A 14,969-nucleotide genomic window follows, 5' to 3' on the forward strand; every position below is an offset into this window, starting at 1 on the left:
CACGGCCTCAGGATGAGGGGTCACCCCGTCAGGGTGAGGGGTCACGGCCTCAGGGTGAAGGGTCACGGCCTCAGGGTGAGGGGTCACGGCCTCAGGGTGAGGGGTCACGGCCTCAGGATGAGGGGTCACCGTGTCAGGGTGAGGGGTCACGGCCTCAGGGTGAGGGGTCACGGCCTCAGGGTGAGGGGTCACGGCCTCAGGGTGAGGGGTCACGGCCTCAGGGTGAGGGGTCACGGCCTCATGGTGAGGGGTCACGGCCTCAGGATGAGGGGTTACCCCGTCAGGGTGAGGGGTCACGGCCTCAGGGTGAAGGGTCACGGCCTCAGGGTGAGGGGTCACGGCCTCAGGGTGAGGGGTCACGGCCTCAGGATGAGGGGTCACCGTGTCAGGGTGAGGGGTCACGGCCTCAGGGTGAGGGGTCACGGCCTCAGGGTGAGGGGTCACGGCCTCAGGGTGAGGGGTCACGGCCTCAGGGTGAGGGGTCACGGCCTCAGGGTGAGGGGTCACGGCCTCATGGTGAGGGGTCACGGCCTCAGGATGAGGGGTCACCCCGTCAGGGTGAGGGGTCACGGCCTCAGGGTGAAGGGTCACGGCCTCAGGGTGAGGGGTCACGGCCTCAGGATGAGGGGTCACCGTGTCAGGGTGAGGGGTCACGGCCTCAGGGTGAGGGGTCACGGCCTCAGGGTGAGGGGTCACAGTCTCAGGGTGAGGGGTCACGGCCTCAGGGTGAGGGGTCACGGCCTCAGGGTGAGGGGTCACAGCCTCAGGGTTAGGAGTCACGGCCTCAGGGTGAGGGGTCACGGCCTCAGGGTGAGGGGTCACCGTGTCAGGGTGAGGGGTCACGGCCTCAGAATGAGGGGTCACCGCGTTAGGGTGAGGGGTCACTGCGTCAGGGTGAGGGGTCACGGAATCAGAGTGAGAGGTAACCGCCTCAGGGTGAGGGGTCACTGCATCAGCTGAGGGGTAACTGCGTCAGGGTGAGGGGTCGCTCTGTCGGGGTGAGGGGTCGCTCTGTCAGGGTGAGGGGTCGCTCTGTCGGGGTGAGGGGTCACTGCGTCAGGGTGAGGGGTCGCTCTGTCAGGAAGAGGGATCACTGCCTCAGGGTGAGGGGTGAGAGGTGAGGGTGGGTTGATGTTAGGAGGGAACGATCTCCCCGGTGTCCAGTTGTCAGTATTGAATTCCTGGAGTAATGTTCCAAACAGCAGTCAGTCTGACCCAGTGGGATCTTGCTGTGCACAGGCTGGCTGCCATGCTCTCTACGGGACACCGAGGCTGTCTGACCGGGTGGTGTGACAGACACTGTGCCAAAGCTCCTCTCACCCCTCACTCACTGATCAATCTCTCTTACAGACACGGACCCCAACCCCAATCGAAGGGAGATGGGAAGCATCATTATCCTGAGTAATGTTCAGAGAGAGGACACAGCGATCTATCAGTGTGAGGCTCAGAACAAACACGGCTCCCTCCTCGCCAACATCATCGTGCAGGTCATCGGTACGTAGGGTCTGTGACTCCCCATCGATTCCCCACATTGTGTCAGTCCCTATCACTCCCTATCCCCGACCCACATTGTGTCAGTCCCTATCACTCCCTATCCATTCCCCACATTGTGTCAGTCCCTATCACTCCCTATCCCCGACCCACATTGTGTCAGTCCCTATCACTCCCTATCCATTCCCCACATTGTGTCAGTCCCTATCACTCCCTGTCCATTACCCACATTGTGTCAGTCCCTATCACTCCCTGTCCATTACCCACATTGTGTCAGTCCCTATCACTCCCTATCCATTACCCACATTGTGTCAGTCCCTATCACTCCCTATCCCTGACCCACATTGTGTCAGTCCCTATCACTCCCTATCCCTGACCCACATTGTGTCAGTCCCTATCACTCCCTATCCCCGACCCACATTGTGTCAGTCCCTATCACTCCCTGTCCATTACCCACATTGTGTCAGTCCCTATCACTCCCTATCCCCGACCGACATTGTGTCAGTCCCTATCACTCCCTATCCCCGACCCACATTGTGTCAGTCCCTATCACTCCCTATCCAATCCCCACATTGTGTCAGTCCCTATCACTTCCTATCCATCCCCCACATTGTGTCAGTCCCTATCACTCCCTATCCAATCCCCACATTGTGTCAGTCCCTATCACTCCCTATCCATCCCCACATTGTGTCAGTCCCTATCACTCCCTATCCCTGACCCACATTGTGTCAGTCCTTATCACTCCCTATCCATGACCCACATTGTGTCAGTCCCTATCACTCCCTATCCATCCCCCACATTGTGTCAGTCCCTATCACTCCCTATCCCTGACCCACATTGTGTCAGTCCCTATCACTCCCTATCCATTACCCACATTGTGTCAGTCCCTATCACTCCCTATCCCTGACCCACATTGTGTCAGTCCCTATCACTCCCTATCCATCCCCCACATTGTGTCAGTCCCTATCACTCCCTATCCATTCCCCACATTGTGTCAGTCCCTATCACTCCCTATCCATTACCCACATTGTGTCAGTCCCTATCACTCCCTATCCATGACCCACATTGTGTCAGTCCCTATCACTCCCTATCCATTACCCACATTGTGTCAGTCCCGATCACTCCCTATCCATTACCCACATTGTGTCAGTCCCTATCACTCCCTGTCCATTACCCACATTGTGTCAGTCCCTATCACTCCCTATCCATGACCCACATTGTGTCAGTCCCTATCACTCCCTATCCATTACCCACATTGTGTCAGTCCCTATCACTCCCTATCCATGACCCACATTGTGTCAGTCCCTATCACTCCCTATCCATTACCCACATTGTGTCAGTCCCTATCACTCCCTATCCATTACCCACATTGTGTCAGTCCCTATCACTCCCTGTCCATTACCCACATTGTGTCAGTCCCTATCACTCCCTATCCATTACCGACATTGTGTCAGTCCCTATCACTCCCTGTCCATTACCCACATTGTGTCAGTCCCTATCACTCCCTATCCATTACCCACATTGTGTCAGCCCCTATCACTCCCTATCCATGACCCACATTGTGTCAGTCCCTATCACTCCCTATCCATTCCCCACATTGTGTCAGTCCCTATCACTCCCTATCCATTACCCACATTGTGTCAGTCCCTATCACTCCCTATCCCTGACCCACATTGTGTCAGTCTCTATCACTCCCTATCCATTCCCCACATTGTGTCAGTCCCTATCACTCCCTATCCCTGACCCACATTGTGTCAGTCTCTATCACTCCCTATCCAATCCCCACATTGTGTCAGTCCCTATCACTCCCTATCCAATCCCCACATTGTGTCAGTCCCTATCACTCCCTATCCCTGACCCACATTGTGTCAGTCCCTATCACTCCCTATCCCTGACCCACATTGTGTCAGTCTCTATCACTCCCTATCCAATCCCCACATTGTGTCAGTCCCTATCACTCCCTATCCCTGACCCACATTGTGTCAGTCCCTATCACTTCCTATCCATTCCCCACATTGTGTCAGTCCCTATCACTCCCTATCCATTCCCCACATTGTGTCAGTCCCTATCACTCCCTATCCATTACCCACATTGTGTCAGTCCCTATCACTCCCTATCCATGAACAACATTGTGTCAATCCCTATCACTCCCTATCCATTACCCACATGGTGTCAGTCCCTATCATTCCCTATCCATTACCCACATTGTGTCAGTCCCTATCACTCCCTATCCATTCCCCACATTGTGTCAGTCCCTATCACTCCCTATCCATTCCCCACATTGTGTCATTCCCTATCACTCCCTATCCCCGACCCACATTGTGTCAGTCCCTATCACTCCCTATCCATCCCCCACATTGTGTCAGTCCCTATCACTCCCTATCCATTACCCACATTGTGTCAGTCCCTATCACTCCCTATCCCCGACCGACATTGTGTCAGTCCCTATCACTCCCTATCCAATCCCCACATTGTGTCAGTCCCTATCACTCCCTATCCATTACCCACATTGTGTCAGTCCCTATCACTCCCTATCCCCGACCGACATTGTGTCAGTCCCTATCACTCCCTATCCATTACCCACATTGTGTCAGTCCCTATCACTCCCTATCCCCGACCCACATTGTGTCAGTCCCTATCACTCCCTATCCCCGACCGACATTGTGTCAGTCTCTATCACTCCCTATCCCTGACCCACATTGTGTCAGTCCCTATCACTCCCTATCCATTCCCCACATTGTGTCAGTCCCTATCACTCCCTATCCCCGACCGACATTGTGTCAGTCTCTATCACTCCCTATCCATTACCCACATTGTGTCAGTCCCTATCACTCCCTATCCCCGACCGACATTGTGTCAGTCCCTATCACTCCCTATCCCCGACCGACATTGTGTCAGTCTCTATCACTCCCTATCCCTGACCCACATTGTGTCAGTCCCTATCACTCCCTATCCATTCCCCACATTGTGTCAGTCCCTATCACTCCCTATCCATTACCCACATTGTGTCAGTCCCTATCACTCCCTATCCCCGACCGACATTGTGTCAGTCCCTATCACTCCCTATCCATTACCCACATTGTGTCAGTCCCTATCACTCCCTATCCCCGACCGACATTGTGTCAGTCTCTATCACTCCCTATCCATCCCCCACATTGTGTCAGTCCCTATCACTCCCTATCCAATCCCCACATTGTGTCAGTCCCTATCACTCCCTATCCATTCCCCACATTGTGTTAGTCCCTATCACTCCCTATCCATCCCCCACATTGTGTCAGTCCCTATCACTCCCTATCCATTACCCACATTGTGTCAGTCCCTATCACTCCCTATCCATTACCCACATTGTGTCATTCCCTAGCACTCCCTATCCATTCCCCACATTGTGTCAGTCCCTATCACTCCCTATCCATTCCCCACATTGTGTCAGTCTCTATCACTCCCTATCCATTCCCCACATTGTGTCAGTCCCTATCACTCCCTATCCCTGACGCACATTGTGTCAGTCCCTATCACTCCCTATCCCCGACCCACATTGTGTCAGTCCCTATCACTCCCTATCCATTCCCCACATTGTGTCAGTCCCTATCACTCCCTATCCATCCCCCACATTGTGTCAGTCCCTATCACTCCCTATCCAATCCCCACATTGTGTCAGTCCCTATCACTCCCTATCCATTCCCCACATTGTGTCAGTCCCTATCACTCCCTATCCCCGACCGACATTGTGTCAGTCCCTATCACTCCCTATCCATTACCCACATTGTGTCAGTCCCTATCACTCCCTATCCATTCCCCACATTGTGTCAGTCCCTATCACTCCCTATCCCTGACCCACATTGTGTCAGTCCCTATCACTCCCTATCCATCCCCCACATTGTGTCAGTCCCTATCACTCCCTATCCATTCCCCACATTGTGTCAGTCCCTATCACTCCCTATCCATTACCCACATTGTGTCAGGCCCTATCACTCCCTATCCCCGACCCACATTGTGTCAGTCCCTATCACTCCCTATCCATTCCCCACATTGTGTCAGTCCCTATCACTCCCTATCCCTGACCCACATTGTGTCAGTCCCTATCACTCCCTATCCATTCCCCACATTGTGTCAGTCCCTATCACTCCCTATCCAATCCCCACATTGTGTCAGTCCCTATCACTCCCTATCCATCCCCCACATTGTGTCAGTCCCTATCACTCCCTATCCCTGACCCACATTGTGTCAGTCCCTATCACTCCCTATCCATCCCCCACATTGTGTCAGTCCCTATCACTCCCTATCCAATCCCCACATTGTGTCAGTCCCTATCACTCCCTATCCATCCCCCACATTGTGTCAGTCCCTATCACTCCCTATCCATTACCCACATTGTGTCAGTCCCTATCACTCCCTATCCATTACCCACATTGTGTCATTCCCTAGCACTCCCTATCCATTCCCCACATTGTGTCAGTCCCTATCACTCCCTATCCATTCCCCACATTGTGTCAGTCTCTATCACTCCCTATCCATTCCCCACATTGTGTCAGTCCCTATCACTCCCTATCCCTGACCCACATTGTGTCAGTCCCTATCACTCCCTATCCATTCCCCACATTGTGTCAGTCCCGATCACTCCCTATCCCCGACCCACATTGTGTCAGTCCCTATCACTCCCTATCCAATCCCCACATTGTGTCAGTCCCTATCACTCCCTATCCATTCCCCACATTGTGTCAGTCCCTATCACTCCCTATCCCCGACCGACATTGTGTCAGTCCCTATCACTCCCTATCCATTACCCACATTGTGTCAGTCCCTATCACTCCCTATCCATCCCCCACATTGTGACAGTCCCTATCACTCCCTATCCATTCCCCACATTGTGTCAGTCCCTATCACTCCCTATCCATTACCCACATTGTGTCAGGCCCTATCACTCCCTATCCCCGACCCACATTGTGTCAGTCCCTATCACTCCCTATCCATTCCCCACATTGTGTCAGTCCCTATCACTCCCTATCCCTGACCCACATTGTGTCAGTCCCTATCACTCCCTATCCATTCCCCACATTGTGTCAGTCCCTATCACTCCCTATCCAATCCCCACATTGTGTCAGTCCCTATCACTCCCTATCCATCCCCCACATTGTGTCAGTCCCTATCACTCCCTATCCCTGACCCACATTGTGTCAGTCCCTATCACTCCCTATCCCTGACCCACATTGTGTCAGTCCCTATCACTCCCTATCCATCCCCCACATTGTGTCAGTCCCTATCACTCCCTATCCATTCCCCACATTGTGTCAGTCCCTATCACTCCCTATCCATTACCCACATTGTGTCAGTCCCTATCACTCCCTATCCCTGACCCACATTGTGTCAGTCCCTATCACTCCCTATCCCTGACCCACATTGTGTCAGTCCCTATCACTCCCTATCCATTCCCCACATTGTGTCAGTTCCTATCACTCCCTATCCAATCCCCACATTGTGTCAGTCCCTATCACTCCCTATCCATTCCCCACATTGTGTCAGTCCCTATCACTCCCTATCCAATCCCCACATTGTGTCAGTCCCTATCACTCCCTATCCATCCCCCACATTGTGTCAGTCCCTATCACTCCCTATCCATCCCCACATTGTGTCAGTCCCTATCACTCCCTATCCATTCCCCACATTGTGTCAGTCCCTATCACTCCCTATCCATTACCCACATTGTGTCAGTCCCTATCACTCCCTATCCATTACCCACATTGTGTCAGTCCCTATCACTCCCTATCCATCCCCCACATTGTGTCAGTCCCTATCACTCCCTATCCATCCCCCACATTGTGTCAGTCCCTATCACTCCCTATCCCTGACCCACATTGTGTCAGTCCCTATCACTCCCTATCCATCCCCCACATTGTGTCAGTCCCTATCACTCCCTATCCATCCCCCACATTGTGTCAGTCCCTATCACTCCCTATCCCTGACCCACATTGTGTCAGTCCCTATCACTCCCTATCCCCGACCCACATTGTGTCAGTCCCTATCACTCCCTATCCATCCCCCACATTGTGTCAGTCCCTGTCACTCCCGGAGACAGCGCCCCTCCTCCTACCTTTCACTCTTTGCAATGTGATGCTGGTTGACCCCGTGCTGATGTCTTGTCCCCCCCCCCCCTCTCTCTGTTCACAGTGTTACCGGCTCAGATCCTGACTCCCCGAGACAGGGAGTACGTCATCGTGGAGAAGCAGAAGGCTTACATTCACTGCAAAGCCTTTGGTGCGCCCACACCCACGATCGTCTGGTAGGCATTGCGCTAGGGGTTGTTCCTGTATCTGCCGACTGCCTTCACACTGGCTTTCCCCACTGCCCAGTCTGTCCTGTGTGTGAATATTCCTGCACTGAATGTACCGTCTGACCTTGTTCATCTCGCGGCCAGATCGCAATGGGCTGAGAATGTTCTGCAATGTATTACAGAGTGTCCAGGGTCTGGAGGTACCACTCAGCACTGCCCCTCCCCGTGACCCCTCTCCCCACCTCCAGACACTCCCCATCCCCGTGACCCCGCTCCCCTACTCCCCAGACACTCGCCTGCCCGCAGACACTCCCCCGCCCCGCGACCCCCCTTCCCTTCACCCGGACACTCCCCCTCGCCCCGGACACTCCCCCTCCCCCCGGACACTCCCCCTCCCCCCGGACACTCCCCCTCCCCCCCCCAGACACTCCCCCTTCCCCCCGGGCACTCCCCCTCCCCCCCCGGACACTCCCCCTCCCCCCCGGACACTCCCCCTCCCCCCCCCTGACACTCCCCCTCCCCCCGGACACTCCCCCTCCCCCCGGACACTCCCCCTCCCCCCGGACACTTCCCCCCCCCCCCCCCCCCCCCCCCCCCTCGCCGGAGACTCCCCCTCCCCCCCCCAGACACTCCCCCTCCCCCAACGGACACTCCCCCTCCCCCCCTGGACACTCCCCCTCCCCCCCCGGACACTCCCCCTCCCCCCAGACACTCCCCCTCCCCCCCCGGACACTCCCCCTCCCCCCCGGGCACTCCCCCTCCCCCCCAGACACTCCCCCTGGCCCCCGGAAACTCCCCCTCCCCCCCGGACACTCCCCCTCCCCCCCCCCAGACACTCCCCCTGGCCCCCGGACACTCCCCCTGCCCCCTGGACACTCCCCCTTCCCCCGGACACTCCCCCTCCCCCCCCAGACACTCCCCCTGGCCCCCGGACACTCCCCCTGCCCCCTGGACACTCCCCCTTCCCCCGGACACTCCCCCTTCCCCCCGGACACTCCCACTTCCCCCCGGACACTCCCCCTTCCCCCCTCCCTCCCAGGACCCCCCACTCCCCACGGACCCCGCGACAGTTCAATGTTCCTGCAACACTGACTCTCGGTGTGATTTCCCCACCCTCCCCATCCTCAGACCTCCTGTTCCCCCTCACCCCCCCTCCAAATCTCCCTCACCTCCTCCCTGCACCCCTCACATCTCTTCCCCTCGACCTCCCACTGCCTCCCCTCCCGCACGCCCCTTTCCCCACTCCCTCATCCCCCATGTTTCCCACCCCCTCTCCTCCTCTCACTCCCCCTCTCCTCCTCTCACTCCTCCTCCATTCCTCATCTCCCTTCCCTCCAGTCTCTCTCCAACCCCCCCTCCTCCCCTCCCCCATCCATTCCCTTTCTTCTCTCCCTCACTTTCTCCCCTCCTTCCACCCTCCCCTCCCTCACCCCTCTCCCCCCCCCCCCGCCAGTCGGACCCCCTGCACCCCCGCCAGTCGGACCCCCTGCCCCTCCGCCAGTCGGACCCCCTGCACCCCCGCCAGTCGGACCCCCTGCCCCCCCCCCCCCGCCAGTCAGACCCCCTGCCACTCCCGCCAGTCGGACCCCCTGCCCCCCCCCGCCAGTCGGACCCCCTGCCCCCCTGCCAGTCGGACCCCCTGCCCCCCCGCCTGTCGGACCCCATGCCCCCCCGCCAGTCGGACCCCCTGCCCCCCCACCAGTCGGACCCCCTGCCCCCCCGCCAGTCGGACCCCCTGCCCCCCCGCCAGTCGGACCCCCTGCCCCCCGCCAGTCGGACCCCCTGCCTCCCCCGCCAGTCGGACCCCCTGCCCCCCCTCCCCCCGCCAGTCGGACCCCCTGCCCCCCCCTCCCCCCGCCAGTCGGACCCCCTGCCCCCCCCTCCCCCCGCCAGTCAGACCCCCTGCCCTCCCCCCGCCAGTCGGACCCCCTGCCCTCCCCCCGCCAGTCGGACCCCCTGCCCTCCCCCCGCCAGTCGGACCCCCTGCCCTCCCCCCGCCAGTCGGACCCCCTGCCACTCCCCCCGCCAGTCGGACCCCCTGCCACTCCCGCCAGTCAGACCCCCTGCCAGTCCCGCCAGTCGGACCCCCTGCCCCCCCCCCGCCAGTCGGACCCCCTGCCCCCCCCCCCCCCCCCCAAGTCGGAACCCCTGCCCTCCCCCCGCCAGTCGGACCCCCTGCCCTCCCCCCGCCAGTCGGACCCCCTGCCCTCCCCCCGCCAGTCGGACCCCCTGCCACTCCCCCCGCCAGTCGGACCCCCTGCCCTCCCCCCGCCAGTCGGACCCCCTGCCACTCCCCCCGCCAGTCGGACCCCCTGCCCCCCCCCCGCCATTCAGACCCCCTGCCCTCCCCCCGCCAGTCGGACCCCCTGCCACTCCCCCCGCCAGTCGGACCCCCTGCCCCCCCCCCGCCATTCAGACCCCCTGCCCTCCCCCCGCCAGTCGGACCCCCTGCCCTCCCCCGCCAGTCGGACTCCCTTCCCCCCCCCCGCCAGTCGGACCTCCTGCCAGTCCCGCCAGTCGGACGCCCTGCCCCCCCCCCTCCCCCCGCCAGTCGGACCCCCTGCCCCCCCGCCGTCCTCTGGGGGTAAATCCTTGCCGGCGCCAGGGCCCAGTTGGTGGGGATGAGTTGTTCTGTGCTCTGATTGGAGCAGGTTGTCTCTGGCTGACGTCAGTTGCTGTCTTTTGCCTGTTGTCCCAGGACTAAGGATGACATGGAGACAGTGTTACAGGACCGGCGCTATTTCCTCAACACCAGCGGGACCCTGAGCCTTGAGGACGCTCGGAAGGGAGACGCCGGCATCTTTACCTGCAATGCCACCAACAGGATTGGTGAAGACAGCATTACTGCTACTCTGACTGTCAAAAGTAAGGAGCAGTGCCCCGTGAAAGATGTCTCCGTCTGTATCGTTCACTTATTTATTTGTGTCACAAGTAGGCTTACATTAACACTGCAATGAAGTTAATGTGAAAATCCCCTAGTCGCCACACTCCGGCGCCTGTTCGGGTACACTGAGGGAGAATTTAGCATGGCCAATCCACCATCTTTGGACACTAAGGGGCAATTTAGCATGGCCAATCCACCATCTTTGGACACTAAGGGGCAATTTAGTATGGCCAATCCATCTAACCCTCACATCTTTCGACACTAAGGGACAATTTAGCATGGCCAATCCACCTAACCCTCACATCTTTGGACACTAAGGGGCAATTTAGCACGGCCAATCCACCTAACCTGCACATCTTTGGACACTAAGGGACAATTTAGCATGGCCAATCCATCTAACCCTCACATCTTTGGACACTAAGGGACAATTTAGCATGGCCAATCCACCTAACCTGCACATCTTTGGACACTAAGGGGCAATTTAGCACGGCCAATCCACCTAACCCTCACATCTTTGGACACTAAGGGACAATTTAGCATGGCCAATCCCCCTAACCTGCACATCTTTGGACACTAAGGGACAATTTAGCATGGCCAATCCACCTAACCTGCACATCTTTGGACACTAAGGGACAATTTAGCATGGCCAATCCACCGAACCTGCACATCTTTGGACACTAAGGGGCAATTTAGCATGGCCAATCCACCTAACCCTCACATCTTTGAACACTAAGGGACAATTTAGAACGGCCAATCCACCTAACCACATCTTTCAGACTGTGGGAGGAAACCGGAGCGCCCGGGGGAAACCCACGCAGACACGGGGAGAACGTGCAGACTCCACACAGACAGTGACCCAAGCCGGGAATCGAACCCGGGTCCCTGGTGCTGTGAGGCAGCAGTGCTAACCCACTGTGCCACCGTGCCCCCGGGAATCGAACCCGGGTCCCTGGCGCTGTGAGGCAGCTGTGCTAACCCACTGTGCCACCGTGCCCCCGGGAATCGAACCCGGGGTCCCTGGCGCTGTGAGGCAGCAGTGCTAACCCACTGTGTCACCATGCCCCCGGGAATCGAACCCGGGGTCCCTGGCGCTGTGAGGCAGCTGTGCTAACCCACTGTGTCACCGTGCCCCTCCTATCAGCTGAGACCAATCTATTTCAACAGTGCGAGTGCGGATGGAGCGATGGGAATATTGGGCTAACTGATGCTCTGTTGTCAGATGCCAGCCAGGTGATTGAGAGTCCGAGAGACCAGCACGTCCAGAGGTCGTACCCGGTGTCCTTCCGTTGCGTGGTGGAGGTAGACCCGTCACTGAAGCCAGCTGAGTTGCAGTGGAAGAAAGACGGGGAGGCCATTGACGAGGCAGATGATGATGACAGCAAGTAAGGGAAGATGGGGATAACGGGGGCGGGGTGGGGGGGGAGTGGGGGAAAGTCTGGGGGGGGGGTGGGAATCGCACATATCCCCTTATTACTCTTCCATCAAGCTAAACACCTTCTGAGCATCCCAGTTTTAATGTGACAACAGGAGTTATCTCTTTATTCATCCAACAATTTCTTGATTTAATACTTCCAACTCAAACTGTTGCAACTCATTATCCCTTTCAGTGCACCATAACTCTTAAGTGACCATTAACTTCCATTATTTACCTGAAAATAGGTACCACGGGGCTTAGGAGAAACCTTTGACCAAGAGATGTTCCCAATGTTGAATCTATCTCTTTCTCTGAAGAGTCTGTCAGGGCGCGCTTCTTATGATGGTTAATCTCTATAGAGTTGTCGCTGTCAAAACGTAGGGCTGCGATGTCTTTGATCTACAAATTCCTCACCTGTTTCCGGAAGGTTCTCTGTCATCATCCCAGCCAACTGTGTAACCAGAAACCGATCAGGTGGCTCGAGCAGCCAATGAAAATACTCATTATGCCCACTTCAGATGACATGTCTCTCATGTAACTCTGATAAAATCCGATGCCACAGTGTCTGCTTCAATGTAAACAACTTCCCATATTTGGGTCACAGATACCGGAACAGATCCCTGACTGAGAGTAACTTCACGCCCTGCACTTGGCTTTAATCAGAGGTTGACAAAAATCCCAGCATGCTTAGCTCTCAGCTAAAAAAGCCATTTAAAAGCCACTGTTGCCATTCTGAACAAAGAACAAAGAAAATTCCAGCACAGGAACAGGCCCTTCGACCCTCCAAGCCTGCACCGACCATGCTGCCCAACTGAACTAAAACCCCCTACCCTTCCGTGGACCATATCCCTCTATTCCCATCCTATTCATGTATTTGTCCAGACGCCCCTTAAAAGTCACTGTCGTATCTGCTTCCACTACCTCCCCCGGCAACGAGTTCCAGGCACCCACCACCCTCTGTGTAAAAAATCTGCCTCGTCCATCTCCTTTAAACCTTGCCCCTCGCACCTTAAACCTGTGCCCCCGAGTAATTGACTCTTCCACCCTGGGAAAAAGCTTCTGACGATCCACTCTGTCCATGCCCCTCATAATCTTGTAGACTTCTATCAGGTCACCCCTCAACCTCCGTCGCTCCAGTGAGAACAAACCGAGAGGATTGGGAAATCTTTAAAGGTCAGCAGAAAGCCACGAAAAAAGCTATAAAGAAAAGTAAGATGGATTATGAGAGTAAACTCGCTCAGAATATAAAAACAGATAGCAAAAGCTTCTACAAATATATAAAACAAAAACGAGTGGCGAAAGTAAATATTGGTCCTTTAGAGGACGAGATGGGGGATGGAATAACTGGAAATGAGAAAATGGCTGAGGCATTGAACAGGTATTTTGTGTCGGTCTTCACAGTGGAAGACACAAATAACAGGCCAAAAATTGATGACAGGAAGGTTATGACAGGTGAGGACCGAGAAACTATCATTACCACGAAAGAGGTAGTGTTGGGCAAGTTAATGGGGCTAAAGGTCGACAAGTCTCCTGGTCCTGATGGAATGCATCCCAGGGTACTAAAAGAGATGGCGGGAGAAATAGCAAATGCACTAGTGGTAATTTACCAAAATTTGCTGGACTCTGGGGTGGTTCCCGCAGATTGGAAAACAGCAAATGTGACGCCACTGTTTAAAAAGGAGGTAGACAAAAGGCGGGTAACTATAGGCCGGTTAGCTTAACTTCTGTAGTAGGGAAAATGCTTGAATCTATCATCAAGGAAGAAATAGCGAGACATCTGAATATAAATTGTTCCATTGGTAAGACGCAGCATGGGTTCATGAAGGGCAGGTCATGTTTGACTAATTTGGTGGAATTCTTTGAGAACATTACATGTGCAGTGGACAATGGGGAACCTGTGGATGTGGTGTATCTGGATTTCCAGAAGGCGTTTGACAAGGTGCCGCACCAAAGACTGCTACATAAGATAAAGGTGCACGGTGTTACGGGTAATCTATTAGCATGGATAGAGGATTGGTTAACTAACAGAAAGCAAAGAGTGGGGGTAAATGGGTGTTTTTCTGGTTGGCGATCAGTGACTAGTGGTGTGCCTCAGGGATCAGTGTTGGCACTGTAATTGTTTACGATTTACATCGATGATTTGGAGTTGGGGACCAAGTGTAGTGTGTCAAAATTTGCAGATGACACTAAGATGAGTGGCAGAGCAGAGTGTGCAGAGGACGCTGAAAGTCTGCAAAGGGATATAGATAGTCTAAGTGAGTGGGCGAGGGTCTGGCAGATGGAGTACAATGTTGGTAAATGTGAGGTCATCCATTTTGGTTGGAATAACAGCAAAATGGACTATTATTTAAATGATTAAAAATTGCAGCATGCTGTTGTGCAGAGGGACCTGGGTGTCCTTGTGCAGGAATCTCAAGGAGGTAATTAAGAAGGCAAATGGAATTTTGTCCTTTTATTGCTAGAGGGATGGAGTTTAAAAACAGCGAGGTTATGTTGCAGCTGTATAAGGTGCTGGTGAGGTCACACCTGGAGTACTGTGTACAGTTTTGGTCTCCTTACTTGAGAAAGGATATACTGGCACTGGAGAGGGTGCAGAGGAGATTCATTAGGTTGATTCCGGAGTTGAGAGGGTTGGCTTATGAGGAGAGACTGAGTAGACTGGGGCAATACTCATTGGAATTCAGAAGAATGAGGGGAGATCTTATAGAAACATATAAGATTATGAAGGGAATAGATAAGATAGAAGCAGGGAAGTTGTTTCCACTGGCGGGTGAAACTAGAACTAGGGGGCATGGCCTCAAAATAAGGGGGAGCAGATTTAGGATGAGTTGAGGAGGAACTTCTTCACACAAAGGGTTGTGAATCTGTGGAACTCCCTGCGCAGTGAAGCAGTTGAGGCTCCCTCATTGAAT

The 14,969-nt window shown here is 55.5% G+C and overlaps 1 protein-coding gene across 1 annotated transcript in view; it reads left to right on the forward strand.

The window, feature by feature from the left end:
* Positions 1-14,969, forward strand: part of LOC144487375 (neural cell adhesion molecule L1-like) — a gene marked incomplete at its 3' end in the record, with an annotated part of 83,132 nt that overhangs the window by 35,501 nt on the left and 32,662 nt on the right. The window contains 4 exon segments of the mRNA XM_078205462.1: positions 1,351-1,494; positions 7,657-7,768; positions 10,458-10,624; positions 11,863-12,025. Of these exon segments, the coding sequence (XP_078061588.1) occupies positions 1,351-1,494; positions 7,657-7,768; positions 10,458-10,624; positions 11,863-12,025 (586 nt within the window).

This window comes from Mustelus asterias, unplaced genomic scaffold (assembly GCF_964213995.1).
Source record: "Mustelus asterias unplaced genomic scaffold, sMusAst1.hap1.1 HAP1_SCAFFOLD_759, whole genome shotgun sequence".
NCBI classification, from domain to species: Eukaryota; Metazoa; Chordata; class Chondrichthyes; order Carcharhiniformes; family Triakidae; genus Mustelus; species Mustelus asterias.